General features: G+C 41.1%; 2 protein-coding genes across 6 annotated transcripts in view; both read right to left on the bottom strand.

Annotated features, from left to right (window-relative positions):
• The window catches only part of LOC141794859 (stromal membrane-associated protein 1-like), a 183,374-nt gene that overhangs the window by 114,874 nt on the left and 43,310 nt on the right, over positions 1-25,190 (bottom strand). For all 5 annotated transcript variants that reach the window (XM_074675425.1, XM_074675426.1, XM_074675421.1 and 2 more), the window contains exon 4: positions 18,769-18,844. In XM_074675425.1, coding sequence (XP_074531526.1) covers positions 18,769-18,844 — 76 coding nt within the window. The remainder of the gene's footprint in view (positions 1-18,768; positions 18,845-25,190) is intronic.
• LOC141795161 (uncharacterized) lies at positions 1,401-4,072 on the bottom strand. The gene is made up of 4 exons (XM_074675950.1): positions 3,813-4,072; positions 3,091-3,518; positions 2,413-2,554; positions 1,401-1,535 (listed from the first exon to the last, which is right to left on the bottom strand). The coding sequence occupies exons 2-4, from the start codon at positions 3,441-3,443 to the stop codon at positions 1,401-1,403; spliced, it is 630 nt and encodes a 209-aa protein (XP_074532051.1). The 5' UTR covers positions 3,444-3,518; positions 3,813-4,072.

Below are 25,190 nucleotides of genomic sequence, written 5' to 3'. Positions count from 1 at the left end.
GCAGGGAACCTTACATCTCTGGACAAGATGGTCAGAGTGTGCTGTGCACTTTGTAACATCTGCCCATCTGTTGTCCCCTCAGAGTAGCATGGGTGTATCATTGTGCCATAAAGAAAGCACTCTGTAAATAGTTTGTAATGTTTTCTAATGCTGTTTTGTTACTATTACTTGTTTACTACTACTTTTAGTTTGAATGATGTTGTTAATGAAAAAATGTTTGTTGAGAATATAATCCAAATATAATTTGAAATTCTAATTAAAATAAAGTGTAAACTTGAGTTGAGTATTCTTGTACTTTTTCAACCTATGATCATAGCGTAAATTCAAACTCTGTCATCATTTCCCAGGGATTAACCAATTGTGAAACGGGCTGATACAGACGCCTAGAAGTACAGTGTAGTAAACGACCTGTGTTTCGCATCAGATATATTTTGTCTTATGTTGATAAAAAAAAGGTTGTTTTCATCAGAGAAAGTCTATCTTGGGGAAAAACACATGCTTATTATGTACTGTACAATCAGATGTTTATCTTGATTTATGTCTTTTTCCACAACAGACACAATAAGAGGACCAACACAACGTGGAAATTTTGATTTTATCTGTACACTAAATGGTGTAAGAGACTGGCAAGTATTTTTGGCTTTCATCCAGCAGTAAAAACATGAGCCAGAAAGTATTGGTGATTTACAATTGAAAAAAACTCATTACATTTACTTAAATTACTGTGACTGACCATTGCTGATAATTTAAGCAAGAATAACAAAATTATATACATTTTATAAAAAATCATCATGCTGGGAACAAATAAAAAATAAACTATGTACATAAAGACTACTGGACTGTAAAACAGCTAAACTTTTTTTCTGCACTCCACACACTTCCATGTCTTCGGCACCCGGATCAGTTTAAGACAGGACTTGTGAAAGTACTTCCGTCTGCAGCTTCCTGATGTGCAGGTTATGGCATCTGTGCCTGCAGGTTGACCACAAAAGCATCCCACTTCAGGTGGCTGTTTGGTGGTGTTGGTGTTTGTGGGACTGAAGCGCGGTACTGTATACCATTTTCCCAGCAGCTCAGGTAGCACTCCTCTCTTGATAAAGTCCACCACTTTGCTGTAGGCCTCATGGAAGAAGGTAGGATCATAGGGGATTCGCTGGGTGAAAGCTTCCTGTGGGGTCCAAACCATGAAGTCACAATAGCTCACCTCTGCAACATGCATTTGTACCTGCACCTGATGCATGTACTTGTGGTCGTGCTTCAGTGACATAACCCCATCTTCTCCCATGCCAAGACAAAACGATGGATCCCTGCAGCATTCTTTGAGGGGGCAATGCTTGGCTTTGAAGGGGCATTTAATTTCTAAAACACCATCGCTATGGCAAGCGCAGGAAACCACACCATCAGGTGATGCTCCAATCCAAGGAAGTTCTGGGTTGATAATGAACCCTGAAACCCTTACTTGGAGGTCTTTGTGGTGATCCTGCATCATGGCAACATAGCTTGCCCTTGCCCTCTCCTCGCTCACCTGACCCCATCTGACAGAGATTGGAAAACAAAATGTGAATTAAAATATGACTTTTTCTCAGTGATGTTGACTGCCTATTAATAATTACTAGGATGTGTGTCTCATTAATTAGACTTTGGAGAAAAGTCATCAGCTGACTCCAGAGGAAAAGCAGGCAGTTACAAGAAGGTCCATAAAAATATAGTGGGGTCAAAAGTATAATGTTTGCCTATAACATGTGGATGACTAAAGTAAAATGTCTCCCTCAAGTATAAAACTCAAGATAAGACCAAATACTGAAGAGATTCTGAATGTTGCAACCTCCTTACTTACTTTTTATTAATTGTTATGCTCTTGTCTATTTTAATATCTTCATTTGATATTCCTACTGGTATACTGAGTAAAAGAGCAAATGAAACAACCAGTATTTATGTTTCTGTCTCTGTACGCCTGTGCAGAGGTCTCCTGTAAAACTTATCTATGTACCTTGTTGCCTCAGTGGAGAACTGGGAAGCACGAGGATAGCAAATCCTTTTAATCAGAGATGCAGGTCTGTCTGCTCTGGCTGCCTCACTGAAAACTGATGCTGTGACCCTTCCTGCCCTCTGATCAAACCAAACCCTAGACTTGCTCTGCTCCCTGGTCTCCTCCTCAACTATCACACACTGAAAAAACAGTTAGTGACACATGAATAGTTAGCAGTCAACCCATTTCTAAATTGTACAGACGGACAACAATTAATCCGATTATGGAAAATTATTCACTGTACAACTTTCAAAATAAAAAACCTTGCCATCTATTTGACCTAAACTGAGAAGTTAAAAGTGTTACCTTTAAACTACCTGATCATTGCAGCTATTATCCTCCAATACAGATAAAACTGGCCTAGTCTGACTTTGATTGCTTACCTGTTGCTGAGTAAGCTGAAGGCTATCAAAGACCTTAGCACTCTCAACCAGCAGTGAGGACAAGTCCATCTCTAGCCGGGAGCTTGAGTACAGGTTTGAAAGAGGAAGGGGCAGGTCCAGCTGCATCACCTTTGGGATGTACCTGAGAGGGAGCGACAGAAAATATGTCACTTTTTAGAGCACCTCCTTCCTATCCCTCTTAATATATGTGTTAACTGTGACAAAGAAAAGAGCAAACTTGTAGGCATTTAAAATCAAACTTTTGTACTATTCAGGATAAAAATTAGCAACACACTTGAAATAAAATTTTCAACTGCTCACATAGAATTCAACCTCCACAAACACTGAAGAGACCAACATAATGCAGCTGCACAGCAGTATTTATCAACAAAATCCACCTAGAATTACTCATTGCACTCTGTTTACCTGCAGACATAACTGAGAAGAGATATGAAGACAATGGCCAGAGCAAGAGACACTTATAGAACAGAATAGGATGTATTATTAACTAATATTTTTCATATGCTTCCCCAAACCCTCTGGTATACATCCACTTTTGTAGTCTCTTGATGCAGCTGAAATGGAACAGCAGTTTCCCGCTGAACAGAAAAAGGATTTTGCCAAGGAAAGAGTAAAGGTTTGGCATGCTGTCCTCATCAGGGGTCTAACCATTCTTACCTGTGGGAGTGGCCCTCAGTGACAGAGAGGATGGCACTTCTCTTAGGCTTGGACTCATGCTTCTCGCTGTCATGAAGCATCTCAAAGAATCTCTGGCACTCGTCTTCTGAAGGTCTGATGTCAGGACCAGGGGCTGGGACGAGGCGGGTCTCTTTATGAGAAAAGCTGATGTTACGCAGCTCTTCATAAGGAACCCCTCTGACAGAGACCTCACTTGGCTGAGTCCAAGAACAGGGCTTCTGTGTGCAAGCCTGCCCATTCCTCATGTCAACAGCAGCCACGACTGAATACATGAGGGCTGCTGCATGAGAGCACACCTCTCCTAAGCCTGCTTTACAGGTGCAGTGAGCCATCACCACCGTCCCATCCTCCTGCACTGTGATCCAGGGGTGCGTGGGGGTAACAGTGAGGCTCTGTGAATGCTTCACCTAAAGTTTATAACACAAAAAAAACATAATGTAGTTTTTATTGTACGAGCGAGAATACCATCGAGATTACTGATCATATATTTTAAGCACTTTATATTTTGACATTAACGTCAATTAAAACGGCAAAAAACGACAACACAATCGTTACTTTTACGATCATTTTATCCGCACACCAAGCGGATGCATTGGTAAACAAACACTTAGCTAACCAAAAACAAGCTAGCGAACGTAACTTTCGCGGTAGTTTTAATCGCGCAGAAAACTAGTAAAGGAGGGAATAATGATATAACTTACCTTTCCTATGATCAAAAACAGGCGTTTAACCTCCAGATGGTAAACTTTGGCCTCAGTTACCCATCCTGAGGTGAAATATCGATAGGCTTCGGTACTTTTATAAGCCTTCAGGGACTCGCCGGTATACGGGGATGGATTATGAACGAGATAAATATAGACATCGGCGAATGATAAATTTGGCAATTTTGATGCAGATTTAAGGGGCGTTAGTACTTCGGGGGAAACTAAGTAAGGGTCGAATTCTAAAACACAGATTTTCTTCAAATATCGTCGCTTTTCTTCAGCCGAGAGGTGAGCGATGACCGTCTGACTTGCCATTTTTCTACGGGACCGATTGATGGCGCTAGGTCCTAAAGATGGCGGCCGCAAGAAGAACGTGACGTCACTGAAACCCATGAATAGATATATAGATATATAGATATAGATAGATATAGATAGATATAGATATATATAAAATGTTTATGGTAAAATTTAGTCTGTGATTTTTTTCTAAAAGAATAAAAACACATTTTTATATATATATATATATATATATATATATATATATATATATATATATATATATATATATATATATATATATATTATATATATATATATATATATATATTTACAGTAGAAATTAATTTGTCTAATTTTTTTTAATTATTAAAATATAAATATTTCTTTACAGTATAAAATATGTCAGTGATTTTTTTTTAATTAAAATATTTACGGTAGAAATTAATTTGTCTTGATTAAAAAAAATTAAAATATAAATATTTACAGTAAAATAATTTGTGATTTTTTTCACAAAAATATTATCATATAAATATTTATTAACAGTAGAAATTAATTTGTAGGTGATTTTTAAAAAAGATATTAAAATGTTAATACATATTTATTTACAGTAAAAAATGAATTTGTCTGATTTTTTTTTAAGAGAATTTAAATTGTTTATTTACAGAAGAAAATTATGTCAGTGGTTTAAAAAAAACAATTGAAATGTAAATATTTATACTAAATTATTTTGTTAGGGATTTTTAAAAAATGAAATATAAATATTTACAGCAAAAATTAATTTGTCCGTGATTTTTAAAAAAAAATATATTCATATTTACTGTAAAATAATTTTTCAGTGATTTTTTTTTTACAAATATTAAAATATAAATATTCATTTACGGTAGACATTAATTTTTCAGTGATTTAAAATAAAATAAAATGTAAATATTTACAGTAAAAATTAATTTGTCGGTGATTTAAAAAAAATAATAAAATGTAAATATTTACAGTAAAAATTAATTTGTCTGTGATATTTTTTACAGATGTCTGGCCCTGCTTACCTGAGAATTGTTTGTGGTGGAGATGACGCCAGAAAACTCACTCTGATGTCTGGGATACCCTCATCTGTAGACCAGCTTGTCCTTGAGATAAAAACTGCCTTTGGACTTACCCAGCCATTCAGACTCCAATACAAGGACACAGACTTTGACAATGAATATGTCAATGTTACATCAACCAGTGAAATAAAAGACAGGGACACTTTAAAGGTCATATATTTCTCCTGTGAGGAAACTAGCCCCAGCACTCCCGGGACACCACCCTTTAGTGCAAGCACACCATTAACTTCTCCCACTTCCCCTCGTAGCTCTGTGGCCTCAGGATCAACTTCTGCAGACCCTCTCAGCTCTCCATTATTTTATCAAGATGGTGGTTCTTCTGAGCATTCAATGAGCAGTGCAGACACTATTATTTTAGATCCAGCACCAGAATCAAGAACATGTTCTTGGCCTCCAGTCTTCATTGTTCCTCGCTTTTCATATTGTGCTGAAATACAACTTCAGAGAGCAAATGCAGAATGCAAAGCAACTGGAACTCTTCTTGTACCTTCACCAAAGCTACGAATGGACATCCTTGAAGGCATGGCTGAAGAGATCTTCAAATACACAGCATACCCCAGTGATTCCCAAATTGAAGAGGCTGCTGAGATGTTAGTTCATTACCATCCATGCCTTAAAGAAAGAGGGACTCGCGCCGGCCATGAGGGATGGAAACAGTATCTGAAGACCAAGGTTGCAAATTTTCGAACCAAACTACACAGGATTGGACATCCTGAAGTCAGTGTCAACTCCTTAAAGAACAAGCGCAAAGGTCAAGAGAAAGCAGCTGCTAACATCAAAAAACCACGAAAAGCTGAGGTTAACTTTCTCCCATCCTTCCCAAGTGGTGAAACACAAGAAAGTCTTGAGGATGAAAGGATAGCTCTTCTGACTGAGGTCAAAAAGAAAAACAATGACGCAGTGGTCAGAGAGAAAATGCAGAAGACCTTCTCTTACAGACGGCAGGAGATAGTCCAGGGAGCGCCTGTGGTATCTGAGTTCCTGAATAGATGGCCTGCCCTGTTTGCAATGAACGAAGTAAGTATTTGTTGATTTTTACAAAAGGTTTTTTAAATCATGGAACAGTCCTATGAATTTACTTTATACTCTGAGGAAAGGTTATGTCATCAACAGAAGTTTTTTCCTTAATCTATAATTTACAGTTGTACCCAGATTTATCTTATGTAAAAATTTTATATTACTGAATGTTTGCTTACCGAATGATAAAAAAGAAGAGGGTTCACCGATACATTTTAATTTTGAATACACAAAAATTGTAGCAAATGAGTAACACATTTGACTTGCTATTCACAAATGCAACTTATCTTTAATTATCTACAACATATATTATAACAATTTACTGAAAAATGTGTCTTTTTTTGTGATATTATTTTTGGTTGCAGTTTAGTCTGGACAATAGGAAAATGCCAAGTTTCCTCTTGGTGTCCAGTGTGTGTCTATTACAGTGATGTAAGTTATTCTCATCAGTTGTCTACATTTCCCATGTAAATAACTTAATGTCCTTTTGTTATTCTTTCAGATCAACGCAGAATTCATGCGAATAACAACTGTGCCGCTTCAAGCAAAATTCTTGGCACAGCTCGACAAATTCACACCAAACCTAATGAGGGTCTTCAGCAACAAAGGCGGTGCAGCTGGGAGAAAGATTCCTCTCCTCATGGCTCCCACAGCTAAGGCAAGTGTATCACGCTACGTAGTTAAAATATTGTAAATGTTTTTACACAAAACCAATTTGAAGATTTGTTTCTAAACTTGAAAATTTATTCATTTATTTTTATTTTTTTTTTTTTCATTTATATTTGCTTCAATGAGTCACAGTAAATCTTTATATGATTTTTTTTTTTAGAGATTCTACTAAGATCCACTTCTTCTTCTTCCTCTTCTTCTTCTTCTTCTTCTTCTTCTTGGTCTTCTTTGTCTTCTTCTTCGTCTTCTTCGTCTTCTTCTTAGTCTTTTTCTTTGTCTTCTTCTTCGTCTTCTTCTTCGTCTTCTTCGTCTTCTTCTTCGTCTTCTTCTTTCTACCAACAGTTTGGCAACAGTTTTGGTGTCCTGGACTACAATCTTGTACTATTAATATATAAAACCTTTTTTCTTTAGAGTGAGGACATTCATCTCAAGAGGGATGCAATCATTAGGAGCCTTTCTGTCTACTTGAATGAGGACAGCAGTTCTCTTATCAAAGAGTATTTGGTAAGTGTTCACATTTGGTATTTAGCTTTAAGACTCCTTTTGGATTTTTTTTAAACACCAGTTCATATCTTGTGTCTTTCAATTTATAGAATGTGAATTTTGAGGATGCTGAAAGAGAGATGGCACAGACCACCATGGGACTCTTTGTGATCCGGAAGGAGAGTGATGAGGAGGATGAGCCAGAAGACGTTCAAGTGGTGATAGAGGGAATGGGACTGCTGAGAAACCTAAAAAGCGTTGCCTTTGGATGGACCATGTTGTTTGGCCTCATCTACTCACTGAACCTGAGCTATCCTCAACAACTCAGACACACATTTGAATTCTTCCAGAAGGTACTGATGAATCTTGACAGTAATAAACTGTCCCCAAAGGTCCAAGGACTGAAAATTAAAATGCTTCAGTGAGCAGGTAAATGGTTGGACAGACTCTTGCGCCAGTTGGACATTGATGCCCGTTACCCTGTTAATTTGAGATGGAAAATGGAAGCCATGCTGTTCTACATCACTTACTCATTCAACTGTGGGTGTCTACACTAAAACAGACATTCACATTCTTAGAAAAATGGAAGCTTGATCGTTGAACTGTTCCCAAAGTTCCAAGGACTGAAGTTTAAGATGCTTCGATAAACTGGGTCAAGACTGAATAGACTCAAGCCAGTTGGACATGACATCAGTCAGGGTGGTTTAAAACATACTCGTTTACCGTGAAATTCATGACCAGTAATCTTTTCTGTTAGTTAAGCATCGTATCTAGCAGAGTAAACTGCTCTGTCTCATTCTCTGTTTTGCCTTGTTTAATGTTATGGGTATTGTGAACTTTCAGTTCTCTCATGTTCAATTTGTGATACTATAGGTTTAAGATTTTTTCATTGTCAGCACTACTGTTTACAAAAGTTTTCAAACCTAACATAGAAATGTATTCATTTGTAGTGGTAATTTATATATTTCTAAAACTTGTTCATCAATGATAGATGTATAATGTATTTTATGTGCAAAGGTCACCCTGGTTTAAGTTTGGGGATGACTTGGCTATTTTGTAAGGTCTCATAGAGTGTGAGACAATGTCGGTTGCATGCACATGTGGTAACGTGTGCCTCGCACTTAGTCATGGTATTTATGAAGAAATGCAGGTTACAGACCAGATTTCATAGTTTTTGCTTTTATATTGAAGTTAAAAAAATAATCATTCTATTCTTAAAATCCTGTGCCTTGTTAAATTAAGGAAAGTGCACTACTTTTAAATGGTACTGATATGTGATGCAAATCTAAAATTTAAGTAGGTACTTACGCAACATAAAAATTCAAGGAATGAGGATGAACAAAGAAAAAGAATTCAGCTGATGTGGGTCTGTTCGTTTCACCTACTCTTTCACAATGTTCATATCTGCTGCATGTTCATATATCTGCATATCCATATACTTTTTGAGCTCATGTCTGCCAATACTGATGTTGTACATCCCTACTTAAAAACTTAAAGTATGTGGTCTTAGCAACGTGTCTTTTTGATTGCCAAAACCCATTATATTTAAAGTTTTAAAGTCAGTGTTGCCCATGTTTGACTTGATAGGGCAATAAAGTTTCTGATATGGTAAAGCAATCTTGTTTGTGATTATTAAGAGATAAAAATACAGTTATGTATTTTAATAAATAGTTTAAAATCAAATTTAATAGGTTAATGTAAATATAAATAAACAAATCAAAGTTAAGTGAAAGATCAACTGAAGTTTACATTTGGTAATTACATAAAGGTTATGTAAAAGATCAACTGAAGTTTACATTTGATAATTAAAAAAGCACATAAGCCTTATGTGAAAGTTTGGATTACTTCAATTCAATTTAACGTGACTAAGTTTCTTAATTTATTCAATTTCTCCCAACTTAGTTCTGAAGAATTACTTTAAATACATTATTTAACTTTGAACTAATGTAATTAAAATACATGGAAAATTTACATGTGATTAAATTACTTAAAGTCAGGGTTTTTGGTACAATTATTTTTTTGAGTGTATGTTCAATAACATTTTCACAGGAGGAACCACAGATGTGCAACCCTCTGTGATGCATCCACAACAGAGGAGGCAATAGATTTGTTTCAAGAGGTTGGACAATCAATTCAGTTAGCGTTTAGGAAAATGCTTTAGAGGGTTTCTTTCTCATGAACTTAAAAGTTGAATAAATGCATCACAGATTAGGGATGCACGATATTCCAATACTGAGAAAGTATCGATACTCCCTGTTTCCAAAAAGTAAACAATACCACGTGTTTTAAAGGTCCCATATTATGTAAAAATCACTTAATTAAGTCTTTTAGTTAAATTTGTGGGTCTTTGGCTTTCCTCCATGCCCACAAAATGTGATATTTAATGACAAAACTTGCACTTAGTAGTGATTGTGGATATAAAATCCTGACCTAAAACGAGCTGTTTGGAATTCCCGGGGTTTGCCGACGTCAGCGATTCCCTTTTTTGAATAATCAGGAGCAAGTCTGAGTCTGTCTGGTCTCTTGTAAGGGGGCTCTCTCTCTCTCTCTCTTGGCTGTTGTCATCCTCAGTGAGAATGAATGTTGTAAATATCAAACATGTTTGAGAACATGTTTGACTCCGACGAGTCTGTGAGACGATCGTGGGGCTAAAGATTCATCTGTCAACCGTTCACAATAGAAGATAATCTTGCCCGAACATCGAGGCGTTCATTTATGAGGGAATTGTTCCAGCTACACTCAGTAAAACCATACATGTGTGTGCCAGTCAGTTCACTGCCGACTGCTTTTTCCAACTTTGGACAGTACAGCAGAGGGTTAGGGAATAGACTGGTCCTGAATCCAGGCGCATTACCAACCATCCTCCAACAAACCTCTGACCCTGGAAATGTGAGTATTTTAAATGCTGTGTGCTGTGGAGCAGATGAAAGAGCTTTTCCTCAGTGTCCCCCTGTCTCTGTGTTAGCTTCAGGATGCTAACTTTAGCTGCGGTTAGCCTGTTGTTTTAGCCTGTAATGTTACAGTAAAATAGCTTCGTTGTTTTCTAAACATTGTGCACTTGGAGATTGTTAAAGTTCATCTTGATGAAATTGAATAGAACATGATTTTGATGGTTATAAAGGTATTTACATCATTAATGGAGTTATTGAACCTTTGAGGCTACTTATTTGTTGCTTATTCACTGAGTCATAACCTCAGATTTTGTACTACAGTAATATTCCATGATCTTAAATAACATGAAATGTTATCTCTGTTGTCAGTTTTTCTAGAATAATTTTACAATAAAAAGTTGTTTTATGAGTAACCTTATTGTTTTTATTTTCACAAAATGGTATTTGAAAAATAGGGGTCGTCTTACAATCAGAGTCGTCCTATAGTTGGGCCAACACGGTAGTTCATCCAGCAGCTGTAGCTCCACAGATATGAGAGTGAGTCGAGTGTTATCACTTTAAAATAAAACCACTGTGACCTTAACAAACTTTCCCTGCAGCTCTTCTGCAGTCCGCTGTCTGCAGAACATGACACGTCAGAGGAAGGCAGAAGTTAAAGAGGCTGCCAGAGCAGGCTGCAGGAGCACTCAGAACATGGACGAGCTCTGCGGACATCCAGTGACTAACACAGGCCAACAAGGTCTGAACTAAGTCCTCCTCCAGGGGGCTCGGCTGCTCCTGTCTGACAGTTTTAGGCCAATCACTGGGTCATCACCGAGGCTCTGCCAGATGTACTCCGATGTCTGCTGATTCGACTAACGTTGAAATAATCTGTGGTCCACACACACACACACACACACACACACACACACACACACACACACACACACACACACACACACACACACACACACACACAGTAACCTACTAACTCACTCCTGGCAGAAGAATGAGCTCACGCTGCAGTGGACGCACTCATGAACTCCACAGTGAACAGAACAGTGAAGGCATGTTAGAGAATTGTTTCCCTCCACTGGACCCTCACATGCAGGAAAACAGACTAAAACAAACAGCTAAGTCATGTGTACCAGGACATGTAGGCAGTGTTCTTCTAAAAGGCCTCTCTGATGGAATACAGGTGATTTTTCCAGGGTTAGGCTCCAGCATTCTGCTGTGAGATCTAGCACCAATGAGTCCCAGGAGATCAGACCGTAGCACAGCACATCCCAAAGATTCTCTCCATCTTGTTTCCCCAGCCGGCCTTCCTTCACGGTTTAAAGGTCCAGTTTGAAGCTTATGACCAGCAGGTAGACAAGAACATCTTTAATACCGACCTGACTGTTTATATTCTGTACCCAAGTGTAACCCATACTTGCAAATGGTCAGCATCAGTTTTAAGAGTGACACCAACATCCAAAAGTAGCTCATAGTATACCATTGGTTGCTCTGTGCTACCTACCAACTGCACAGTGACACCTGGCAATCCTTCAGTGACTCCTGCCAATTGCAAAGTGACTCCTACCAATCCCTTATGCCGGGCGGACACTGTGCAATTTTAGAAATCTGACTGTTGGGGAAATGCTCCCAAAGCACGACCGGGTGTGTCACATGTACTCTATTTGACCCTACGACATATGTACTCATACTGTACGACTGCTGTCAGCCACGATTATTACAACCACGACTTCTTGTCGGCGTCAGTCAGTGTGTGATGACACGACGTGCTCGAGTGTGAACAACGAAAAACAAAGGTTCCTAGTTCCTATGACAACCACAGCGTGCCTGACAACAAGATGGCGAGCAGGCAGCAAGTTGTTGCAGTTGTGTGCGCTGTCTTGTACGCTGAAACTGAAAAAAAAAAAAAGAAAAGGATTTGGATACGTGAATGGCTGAGGAGATGTGGTCGGTATGGGATGTCCATCCTTCATCAGGAGCTTGAAGTAACGTTAATGTTAAACTATATATTGTTCCACCATGCGCAGGTGCAAACGTAGAATCATGACGTAACACCACTCACACTGTACGAGCTTCAGCAAAAATTTCTGACATGCCAGAAGTTTGATCGGGAGATCGCAGCATTATCGTTAGAACGTAGCAGCAATTAATCCTTCCTCGTGAGTTTTCTCACACCGTACAGCTTACGACCTCCCGACTGGACATCCCGACGCAACAATGTTTCCACGATGACGCAGCGTGGTCTGCGACTGTCTGTGACAGCAAAATCGTAGTAAAATCCCCTCGAAATCGCACAGTGTCCGCCTGGCATAAGTTACACCCACCAATCTCTGAACAACACCTGCCGATTGCACAGTGATGCCTGCCAACCACACAGTGACACCTGCCAGTTGCTGAGTTACTCCTATCAATCATTTAGTGACACCTGCAAATCCCTGAAGGATACCTGCCAATCGCTCAGTGATGTCTGCCAATCCTTCAGTAACACCTGGCAAGGAGTGGTTAGCAGGTGTCACTGAGTAACTTGTAGGTGTGACTGAAGAATTGGCAGGCATCACTAGGGATGGGTACCGAATTAGGTACTTTTATAGGTACCAACCGAATTCTGTCCAAAGTACCGGGTACTGATTCACATAAAATCAAAAGGTACCATGTTTAGGTACCTAAATGCATCCTTATGACTGTGAGGGAGTGGAAGAGTAGGTGATTTTCCATGCTGGACATGAACAAAGCATTACAAGGTTATATAATGCAGAATATATATGTTAAATTGAAAAGAATTTACATTTTGTTATTAATCAAATTGATTTTTTTTTTACCAGATAAACCCATAAAAGTACCGAAAATTGGTACCATTGAGTACCGATACCGACTGCCAGGTACCGGGAATCGGTATCGTATCGCTTCAAATGTGAAAGGTACCCAACCCTAGGCGTCACTAAGAAATCTGTAGGTGTCAACGAGCAAGTGGCAGGTGTTGCTGGCAAATTGGTAGGTGTTACTAAGCAATTAGCCGGTGTCACTGAGAGATTGGTAAGTGTCACTTAGCATTTGTCAGGTGTCACTAACGAACTGGCAGGCGTCGCTGTGTAACCAGTGGCATACAATCAGCTGCTTTTGAAATTTGGTCCTGCCTGCTAAATCTTAGACCATCTGTGGATTAAAAATAAATATCCTGATGATGCCATCAATCTGGGGTTAAATGCATTTTTTAAGACAAGCAGAAATTTTTTTTAATCCAGTTCAATCAGAGCTGATCCGTCTTCAGACTGTGGGAACACAGACCATATCCAGTTTGGAGCTCATCCATCTTATTACTGATAATCATTGTGTGACATCGTGACTACAGTGACAAGGCTTCCAGAGACACAAACCATGTCTTAAACTGATAAACCCAATCCCCTGCTCTCATTCCCACACACACACACACACACACACACACACACACACACACACACACACACACACACACACACACACACACATAAAAAAGCACAGCTCAGGGTTCCAGCTGCCCACTCCTTCTTCTTCTTCTCCATCTGTAAGAAAGTGCTTAAAGTGATAATGAGTTGTTTTTAATAACTAATCTGCATATAAAAGCAGAGCCGTCTGTGTGGGAGGCAGAAACAGATCCTAGATCACAGTCTGGCTGCTGGCAACGCTTCAGAGAAAGAGGGAGAAAACACAGAGAGGCGGGAGGAGTAAAGAAAGACTGAGAGGGAAGGAAGGAGAGGACGAGGGAAACAACAGCAGAGACAAAAGGAAAGAGGAAGACAAAAGATGTGCAGCAGAGAACGAATGCTGAGAAGACCTCGCACATTGCTGTCAGCATGTGGGGATGAAAATCAAAGGTGGGAACACAACAAATCCAATATTTGATGTCCCTTGTGTCCATTAAAAGTCAACGAGTCACCATGAATTCATGTAACCTCACAGGTTATCACAGGCAGGCTGAAACAAAACTTAAAGCAAACTCAAGCAGAAAATATGAGTTCTTAAAATGTAAAGTTCATTATTTGTCACACTGATCTAGGGTTGCACAGTGTGCTGGAACTGACACAGTATCAGTAAACCCTGTTTCCAAAACATTACCGACCCTGACTGTTTTAATCATCGATACTCCAAGGCTTTTTTTTCTTTTAATCAGAGACATTTTGAGTCAGGCAACTTGTGAGTCTACAGCCACCAAGCTGGGTCCTCTCTCCCCGCTGAAGTGGGTGGAGCCTTTCTCCTTTTCCAAAGTGTGTGTCTATGTGTGTTGTTGTGAAGTTATACAATGAGCTGGCGAGTTCCAGACATGGCTTTAAGTGATATTGAAAAAGTCTCTCATTTAAATATATACCTGATCTTAATCCACACTTTAAAATGAGATTATAGGCGCCAATATTACAGGTTACAGATTATTTCGAAATCCAACTTCTTAGCCTCATGACCGGGCCTGGCAGGACCAGGTTGATTCACAGCACATCTAGGTCTCTATGACAACACCACGCTGGAGGATGAAGTTTAGCAGTGAGAAGAGATTTCTGTGATTTATTTTGTAGTGATGGTGGACACTGGAGCCTAACTGTAAAACAGAAAAAGGACAGAAGAGCAGAAGAAAGATAAACAGGAGAGAGATAGAGCACAAGCTATAGGCTAACACAGAAGCTAAACTGTTTGTGCTAATGTTGATTCCAACCCACAGTCAGCAGTTATTCTGCAGTGGTCTGTTCAAACTTGAGAGTCCATCGATGAAATGAAGAGTGAGGTTATGTTAGCTCTGCTAGATATGCTGGATTCACTAACTTTACACATTACAGACACATCTTAGAGCGCTAGGCTGCCAGCTGCGCTTAATATATTTCAGTCAGGAACACTCTTGTAAGACATTGAACCATGTATTGCCAAATGGATACAGTTAGATTTGGCGTTACAGCACTGCTTTTCAGAGTACTGCCTGGGTTAGCCAAACAGCCTGCTCGAGCTTTCCAGGGTGTGCATAACAAAGCCCTCCATACATACATCCAGATTAAAAGAATCCATACAGGTCAATAGACAGGTCAATTAAGACAGAGGGCTCTAATTTCATAGACCGGGCACAGGCGCAGGCGCACCTTCCCTGCGCCGGCCTTCGCTGCGCGCACAGGGCGTGACCAGTGCACTTAGCAAGTTTCTTGTAGTGCCAGGAGAGGCGCAGTCAAGGCGCAGAGGAGCGCAGAGGAGCGCAGAGGAGTGCAGAGCTGCGCGTCCACGCCTCCCTCCGCGCAAATGGCAGAGAGGGAGGAGAAAAGCCGTGGGGGGGTTTAACACAGCCGAGCGCTGTCTTCACCAATCAAATGAGCACCTCTCCTCGCCTTTAAATGCCCTGCGGCCGAGACACAGCGTCTGATTGGTCTGAGTGATCCCCAGCATCGCGGAAACAGTGTGCTGGAAAGACCCGGTAGCGGAGACGGTCAGAGCCGCTGTCCCTGCAGCAGGAGAATGGACAGCAGGGCACATCGGAGGACACGAAGCGCGTCACCGTGTGAGCCAGCTCCCGGGACAGATTTAATCTGTTCCTTTTTCATTAATAGGAGTACAAAATGAAGAGACAGTAACACAGCTGGCTTATCCATTCAGAATACTTTTGATCCACCTGCACTCCTGGTTTGTCATCACCAAATAGCAGAACTTTTGGTGATATACTGTATACTTTCCAGGTGTCTCCGCCTCATCCTCCTTACTATAATGTACTCCATCTTTTTAGATCACGTTAAAAATAAAGACTGAAACAGAGAAATATGGGAAATAACGGGTAAATCCTGAGTGACATACATTTATTTTGTCTCTTTTTTCTTCGTCTTTTCTCTCCCTCTTTTCTTTGAATTAAATGAAATGAGAGAACCAGATATATACTCAGTATCAGATGTTAAGGCTGTTTATTGTTTAATTGTAAGATGTGCATCAAACTTCCAGCTGCCGTCAGGTTAACTTTCCATTATGACAAACGGCTTTAATCTGACATCAGATGTGACGGGACAGTTACAAATGTATATTACAAATGTATATGACAAGATACAAATGTTTATGCTGGTTCAGACGGTTACATTAAATAGCGATTGCTGTGGTTGTTTGCTGCATTAAAATGTGCCTGACACTCTGGAAACCTGCCTCTGAGGCTTTACTGACATGTGCGCACCTGTGCGCCTGTCATCAAATTACAGCTGTGGAGAGTGCACTCCACTTTGCGCCGAGAATAGACCAGCGCACTTTCTGCACTGTTTTTGGCACGAAATTTTCACTGTGTGCCAACATGAATCTGCTGACACCTCCCCCTGGTGCGCCGTCAACTCCCGCTGGCGCACAGTCACACCCATCTCTGGGCAGACGGTCTACCAAATTGGCAAATTGGCAGCGCACAGTGGTGCGCCGCACGAAATTAACACTGCGCAGGGTGCGCCAGGCTTGCACCCCCTGCGCTGCGCCACAAAATTAGAGCCCATAGTCTTAATCACGCGCTTTGTTTGGTTAAGAGGGGTTAGATATTGAATATCAGCCTGTAAGTTGATCACAGCTGGGCGTATGACTTCCACGTCCTACTAAATTACATTTAAACTGACAGTGTTCACTTGTTGTCACGTTAGCCTACAGATACGTCAGAGCACCCAGCTGCCAATGGTGCCACATACAGCTGGCTACTACAATGTTTGCTTGATGTCACATTTCAAACTGTAGAGCTACGTAACTGTACAGAAAAATACATTGGAAATTTGTTTCCATTCGATCTCCCTTTAATTCCAAAAATAACACACACACACCTCACTAAAAGTCATTGCGTGAGTGTGTGTAAGACTCCGGGCAGACAGTCCAACTAAAACAGATCCTCCTCAGAGCATCTTTAACTGTGGGTGTCAACTCACACTCAGCTGCATTTTCAGTCCAACAAGCTGCATGACTGACAGACAGCTGGGGTCACAGACAGAGGAGTTCTGCCCTTCCCACTCCATCGATAAGTCTCTCTTCATTCATGTTGGGCCGTAAAACCTCAAACTTGTTGACTCCGCTCATCATATCAGTTTGCTGTTGTCAAGTTAGATACCATCTGGTTTGGACACTGTCTGCTTCATTTTGAAAGTCACTGGGTGTTTTTAGGTCTTTCCGTGCAATACTTCCTGCCCCATGGTGAATACACACGTCACAGCTGTGGCATCAATGTGGTCGTGAAAAAAGCCCGACTGCTGTCGGGTGAGAGTGTTTCCTGCAAGGTCAAAAATCTGCTCACTTGGGGGCGCTAGTGGCTGTGCATGACTAGTCTACCTGTGCTTACAGGGTCAAATAGTGGTTGAAGCAGTCAACACAAGAATTTAACATGAGCAACAAACCTGGTTAGATCACTTAAGTTTCATTCCACTTTGGAATGAAGGAAAACTTTTCAACTGAATAAAAACTTTAAAAAAGAAATTATTTCTGTGTAGAACTGGAAAGATTAAGATAAAAACCTACAACACTGAGCTCCATGGAGCTTCAACATGTTTTGGTAAAATGTCCCTGAAATGAGCAGTAAATGCTAAAAACCCAGAACAAAGACAGTATTACTGTACTCACACACTCACACACACACACACACACACACACACACACACACACACACACACACACACACACACACACACACACACACACACACACACACACACACACACACACACACACACACGTGCACACTAACACTCTGCATATGCTCACACTGCTTTGAATAACTCACAGTGTGGAAGCATCCCACGCTCTGTAACACTCACAAACTCACCTCACACAGATCATCTCTCTTGAAACAAGACAAGCAGATGTGCAGCCACCCACACACACACCTACACAACCGCAACCTTTCCCTGCCATCATCCACACACACACACACACACACACACACACCATCATACCCAGATTTCCAGACATCTCTAACCTCCTGATGAAAAACAGTGAAGGAAGATTTCTGCATGTTTGAAAGGTTTTGCTCTGACTCTCAGGAGTTTGGTCTCATGTTGGGGAACGGTAAAAGTGTCTTTACACACATTAAAAGTGAGCAAGTATCTCTAGTGTGACAGATTAAAGGAGAAAAATAGGAACTTGACGTGCTTGATGAGCGGGGGGAAAAGAAAGAGGAGCCAAGCACAAGAACGAGCTGGAGCTCAATCAAAGAGAAGATGGCAAACATTCACACTCCAGAGACAGCAACTCATTCATATTTGATCTTTAAGATGAAGTGTCCTGGAATAAAAGCCTGAGTTTGGAGATGCTACTTCTGTATTTGTTGGTAAAAAAAAAAAGAAAAGAAAAGAAAAGAAAACGTCCAAACAAAAGGAAGAAAAACTGGAGCAAGCTGAAGGGACATGAAGCGGTCGTTGCCTATTTTAGTCAGTTGATGTCTTCAGTTGATTCTGGCATCAAACAGCAACTGATGCAAAAATTGAGGAAATGTCCTGGAACCACTGCGGCCCTGCATGCGATCCTGACAGTAACGCTCAGCAACAGAAACAAAGAGAAAAAACAAGTGACGTTACTCACCGGAGCCGTGGCCAAAGCATCCACGTCCATGTACTTTTTCCTCTCGTACTTGTCCCGGATGAAGACCTCCACTGCTCTGAGGGTTGGGATTAAGGACTGATACTTTAGAAACACAGACCACAGTCACATACAGTTCCTATAGTGAAAAAACTGATTACAGCAAGTTTGGAGGGACAATTTCCTTATTTTTGCCTTTTCAAAAATAACAGTTTTAAAGGTCTTGGTTTGTTGAGTCCCGTGTTAATCATGTATGTAGATTCAAACCAAAACTTTGGTCCTTTATTTTTTCTTTCGGAACAGTTTTGATTTATTGTGGGGGTTTTTTTTGCATCCTCTCGGCTCGTTTCCAGGGTTGTTTGACTGTTCATATGTCATGGGCTACCTGGCTGTCACGTCACACTTTCACATTTTCACATTTTCTGTAAATTTGGGCCATGTTTATGTAACTGAAGACCAGGTTAAATAAAGTTATTTCATTCAACTAAAGAAAACCAACGTCTTCAAACCATTCCAAAAATAACATTCCAAAGATAATTTGGAGGAAGAGCAAACTGGCAGCAAGAAAATCAGAGACAAAGACACAAAAACTGATGTTTAAATAATTTGCTTTATTTAAAAAAAAAAAAGAAAAAGAAATGTGAAATATGAGCAATTTTAAGCTGTTGAAAAATATTTATTTGAATCCTCTTTTGCTAAAAAGTAGAAAAGATGTAAAGTGACCATACTAAATCAAATTCAAACACAATCATTAAGAGGAATATTGCAGACTTAAGGTTTTGTTTCTTTAGAATGATCGCTTGTGACTGGGAAGGGGGGTGCAGAGGACTTACCATTCCCACGTGCCTAAAAGCCCTGCATTCTACTCAAACACGGCAACTAAGGAAAAAGAAAAATGTGCTCAGTGAGAAAATGAAAAAAAGTGCCAACAACCACTAACACGCAATTAATTAGGGTAGTGAGGTGCAGGTGGTGAGGCTCACATCCACGGACAGCCTCAAGATGCTCAGACCACGAACCGCTCGTCTGCAATACTCAAACAAAAGGACAACAGAGTTAAAAGATGGTTCATACAAAGGAAAAGAAAATAATCAGACCAACTTTAAGAACCAAGGCAAGCAATAGAGTAAAACAAAACATACACTAAACTTAACTACAACTGAAATTTAGAAAGTAAACGCTCTAACAACCCTAACAAAACAAAGCCCAAACAAAGCAAAACCTAAACAAAGCAGCAGTGGCAGTCGATCTTCAAAGACAGCAACTGGTACAAGTCGGCTCCCGCGACCCAGGACCAGGATCCCACGTCTGTCGCAGAGAACACCAAATGCCCAGCAAAACGACTCACAAAGCCAGAATGAGTCCCAACCAAAATCTGCAGCCTGCTGTGTATTAGCACAGGGCGCCTAATTAACGCTTTCGCTGCCATTGACGTCTATAGACGTCATTTATGTTTGACAGCAGGCAGTACGAAGCTCTGCTCTGAAAACGGCTGGCAGTGATTGAGTTAAGAAGGAGGGAGGCACCATCACAGGCTGAATGATGACAGAGCCTATGGAAGCCCAGAAGGGACCTAAAGGCTGCCAGTTACATTTAGATCATAGATTGTCTACTGATTGGACAGCATGGCTCTGCCTTTTACCATTGTACAGTTTTGAAGCCAAGATATATAACGTCAGATCAGTCTCAAAATATATAAATGCACAATAAAATTATTTGTGTGGGTGTAAATGCATTCACACATGTCTGAGCCGATCCACAAATGTGTAAACTGATTTGTAAATGTGTAGAATATTTACAAATTTACACAAATCCACATATGTGTAGACTGTTTTCTAAATAAAAGCAGTCTTAAATGACTGAAAAGTCCCAATTCTAACAAAGGGGTATGACAAATTTCCCAGGCTATGGATATTTTTGCCTCAGATTCAAGAGGAACAATGTGGTTTTCGTCCTGGCCATGGAACACTGGACCAGCTCCATACCCATGCAAGGGTTCTAGAGGGGGCATGGGAGTTTGCCCAACCAGTCCACATGTGCTTTGTGGATTTGGAAAAGAGTTGTGACCGTGTCCCCTGAGGTATCCTGTGGGGTGTGCTGCAGGAATATGGAGTCGATGGCTCGTTGTTCTGGGCTGTTCAGTCTCTGTATTTCTGGAGTGAAAGTTTGGTCGGTATTGCCAACACAAGTCAAACTAATTCCCAGTCAGAGCTGGGCTCCCCTAGGGCTGCCCTTTGTAACCAATTCTGTTTATTACTTTCATGGACAGGATTTCTAGGCGCAGTCAAGTGGCGGAGGGAGTCAGGTTTGGGGGTCTCAGGATCCCATCTCTGCTTTTTGCAGATGATGTGGTCCTGTTGGCCTCATTGAAAACTGACCTCCAGCTCACACTAGGGCGGTTTGCAGCCAAATGTGAAGCAGCCAGGATGAGGATCAGCACCTCTAAGTCCGAGGCAATGGATCTTAGTCAGAAAAGGGTGGACTGCCCACTCCAGGTCGGGAGAGAGTCTTTGCCCCAAGTAGAGGAGTACAAGTATCTCAGGGTCTTGTTCGCGAGTGAGGGGGAAAACGGAGCGAGAGACTGACAGACGGATCGGGGCGGCGTCAGCAGTGATGCAGACGCTATATCAGTCCATTGTGGTGAAGAGAGAGTTGAGCCAGAAGGTAAGGCTCTCAGTTTACCAGTCAATTTACGTTCCAACCCTCATCTATGGCCACGAGCTGTGTGTAGTGACCGAGAGAACAAGATCATGGATACAAGCGGCTGAAATGAGTTTCCTCCGCAGGGTGTCTGGGCTCAGCCTTAGAGATAGGGTTCGGAGCTCAGAAATCCGGGAGAGCCGCTGCTTCTCCGCATTGAGAGGAGCCAGATGAGGTGGTTTGGGCATCTGGTGAGGATGCCTTCTGGACGCCTCCCTGGGGAGGTGTTTCGGGCATGTCGAGCTGGGAGAGGACCCCAGGAGGACCCAGGACATGGTGGAGAGATTATATCTCTCAACTGGCCTAGGAAAGCTTTGGTATCCCCTCAGAGGAGCTGGTGGAAGTGGCCTGGGACAGGGGCCACTGGTCTTCGCTGATGGCACTGCTGCCTCCACAACCCGGACCCAGATAAGCGGTGGAAAATGAGATGAGAGAAGATGGATTTTTTATCAGATATCCAATCGTGTCTCTTCGTCCTGGCAGACTACCTGTGTTAGTTTATATCTGGTACGCCATGCACGCGGACTGATACACTAAGCGGCGAGCGCCTCGTAGCCAGCTGTGGCTCTGCAGCGGAGGTAGCACCGTTTTATGACACGATGAGAACTAGAGCCTTATTTAGCAGTGTTTTTGTGTGAAAGTAACGCACTGAAAATTCACTAAATAAAGCGTGAATGCAGACCTATATCAGATTTTTTGGGTGGGAGTCCGTTTATTTGTGTTTTTGGTCAAGTAAAAAATGGCCCCGTCTGAGTGCAGAGGAAACCAGCAGAGGAGCAGGGAGGGGGTGTTTGGTGCGAGCCCTCTGGGCTTCTGCTGCACAAAAACACTGCTGTAGGGGTAATTTCTGCCCTAAACCTTGTGATAGGACCCAACATGTTCCACCCTGGAGTATCACTTTAAGGCAACGTGTTTATAATACACTGTCCCTTCAACATTCAGTCTGTTTCCAAAGGTTGACGAGTTGAAGTTGTTTCACTGCAGGCTGTTAATTGTTGAGGGTTTCGTTTGTGGATTTATCTGTCACGTCCATTTCAAAGCAGGCTCGCGTTATCACATAATAGAAGTCTGCCTTCGATCCTAATCTAACTCAAATTAAACCCAGAAACACATCTGAGCTCCAGCATCCACAGAAATACTCCAGGTAGACAATACAAGGCTGGCCTGCTCCTTTTTTGGAGGCAGGAGAGTTTTTTAGTTGAGAATTCACAAAGTAATCTGAAGAAAATATTTGTCAATCATCTTCTTTTCACATCCAGCCCAGACATCCTCAGAAAAATCTGCTCTCTGTCAGCCTGCATGAAAGAACCAAAACCTGTGAAGATTCTGCAACCTCTTCAGAGAAAAGGACAGAGAAATTCTCTCTGATCACATCACTTTCCTCCTAACATCCAAACAGAAACACACCTGTCTGACAACATTGCGAACACACTGCCATTTATTGATAAGCTCTATTGGTCCAACCTTTCACTGCAACTGCAAATACAGCAAGACAACAGTGACGGAGAGCGAAAGCTCCCAGATACACACACTAATGTAGGAGTCCAAAACAAAAAGGTAAATATGTGCTGACAGCCAAACTGCATTTTGTCATTTGCATACATCAGCACAGTAAATAGCTGGGCCAATGTGGTATGTGTCCATAAACACAGGGACACACAGGAAACCTTTCCCCCACACACACTCTCACACACATCTCTAATCCTACGTCTGTTATCTGCTGTTTTCAGCCAGCGGCGCTGCTGTCAGAACAACTAATGGACTTCAAAAGAGTGAAGTATGATGACCACCCGCACAAATGGGCCTGCCAGATACAAGATAGGGTATTAGAGCTGCATTTCAAGCAGGGAGAGTGTTTATTTCAGCCTGCTGCTGGAAATATGAACATATGCTGCTGTGTTTACCACACAGCTGTCTCGTCTTGTATGGTAGAAAAGGGCAAAGTATGAAGCGCTGTAAACATAGACACAGTTAAAGGTGTCCTGCTTACAGCTGAGTGAAGCTGATGAGAAGAGCCTGTCACTCCTTATTGTCTGCTGGAAACAACCTGGATGTGCTGAACAATAGAGTACAATGAAGATAAAGATAGCTTAGAAGGCTTAAGTTTATAACTTTTCTGTCTTTGCTTAAAGAAATGCCTTACTGCATGATAACATGGAACAAAATAAGATGGAAACAAAATATTGGATTTCTGTGGTTGATGACTAAAGGATCACAGATCCGTTTTAATATTCTTCAATCAAAGAATGACCACCAATGACTGAAAGCTGTATTGCTTTGATTTGGACATCCTGTTATGATGATGGAAGTGTATGCTCATGGTTAGGGGTGAGTGTTGGCAAGAACCTCACGATACGATACCCATCACGAAACTTGGGTCACAATATATTAGTATCAAATTGTATCCTGTTATCAAAATACTATGATATAATGGGATATTCAACACAGTTAACTTAGAAAAAAAAGAAATGATGTATATGTAAATTGAACAACATTACTGAAAATTTAAAAGACAAATTCAGTCAAAACCATCTGATTGAAACAACTTTTCTATTTTGTTGTTTATGAAATACTGAAATTCAAATGCTGTGTTAAATACACTTAACCTAAGCTAGCTTTTTCGTTGCTAGGCGCTGTCCAAGTAACTGCCTGTTGCAGCAGCTCTCTCTTCTTTGTCCGTTTCTTGTAATTTTTTTCATCTCTTTTTCGTCATCTTTGTATTTGGAGTGGATCATCACTTTGTATGGTTCATTGTTGGTCACGGACACCAAACTTTTTGTGGCTTCAGTGATGTTTTTACTACTTTTCTCCTGTGTTTGTCTGGAGATCCTACATGTAACCATGGCTGCATTGTTTACATGCGAAATTAGCTGTTAGCAGCCTGTAGCATGTCAATGCTAACTGGTATAAGGCTTGATGATTTCCCTCAAGGTGAGGAGGAGGAGGTGAGGACGACGTGCTGGTTCTTGGGTGTGAGCTGGGAGGTGACGACGTGGACCTGTCCTTCCATTCATCATTGTTGCTACTGTGGGATCTATCTCCGGTGGGATGGACGAGCTAGCCATGCTAGCCCAGTGGCAGAGGGGCTGCCGGAGAGCAGAGTGGCATCGTGCTGTTCACGGACGTGGCTGACGGAGCTGACATCGGACGCCAGCGCCACATTGGAGGAGCTTCACCTGCTGTGGGCAGACACGATCCAAGAGACAGAGACTGAACAGACTGCTGGGGAGGCTCAGTCCTGGACCCTGTGGAGGTGGAGACTGGCTGGGCTGGAGAGTGGTGAACAGGCTGTCGTCATCTATTTTTTTGTGGACCTTTTTGCACTTTCTATACACTTTCTTACTTTTGTTTTATTGATTGCTGCTGTGACTCCTGAATTTCCCCTTGGGGATAAGTAAAGTATTTTCTAAAAAAACATAAACATGGTGAAATGTTGGAGTTCATAAACTGCTTTAAAAGTTATTCATCAAGGCACTGGGGCATTGCTTTAGTGCTTGTTTCTCAAAGCATCTATCACATTATTGATTTTATAATCAGGGTATTCTTCTGTTTGCTCGGAAACACCATACCCATTTACTCTGTTCAAGGTCTCCAAACTTTCTCTTTCTTTTTGTTTACCTGATAGACTCACTGATAACAGTTTGTGTATTCTTGTAATAAAATCTCCATTTCGCCAGCTCAAAAATGTTTTTCTTGATGTTCTCTCAGTCACACCATGACCACTC

Source organism: Halichoeres trimaculatus, unplaced genomic scaffold (genome assembly GCF_033239565.1).
Source record: "Halichoeres trimaculatus isolate MK-OKI-2021-1 unplaced genomic scaffold, fHalTri1.1 fHalTri1_scaffold_8, whole genome shotgun sequence".
NCBI lineage: Eukaryota > Metazoa > Chordata > Actinopteri > Labriformes > Labridae > Halichoeres > Halichoeres trimaculatus.
This window is presented reverse-complemented; position numbering and strand designations above follow the sequence as displayed.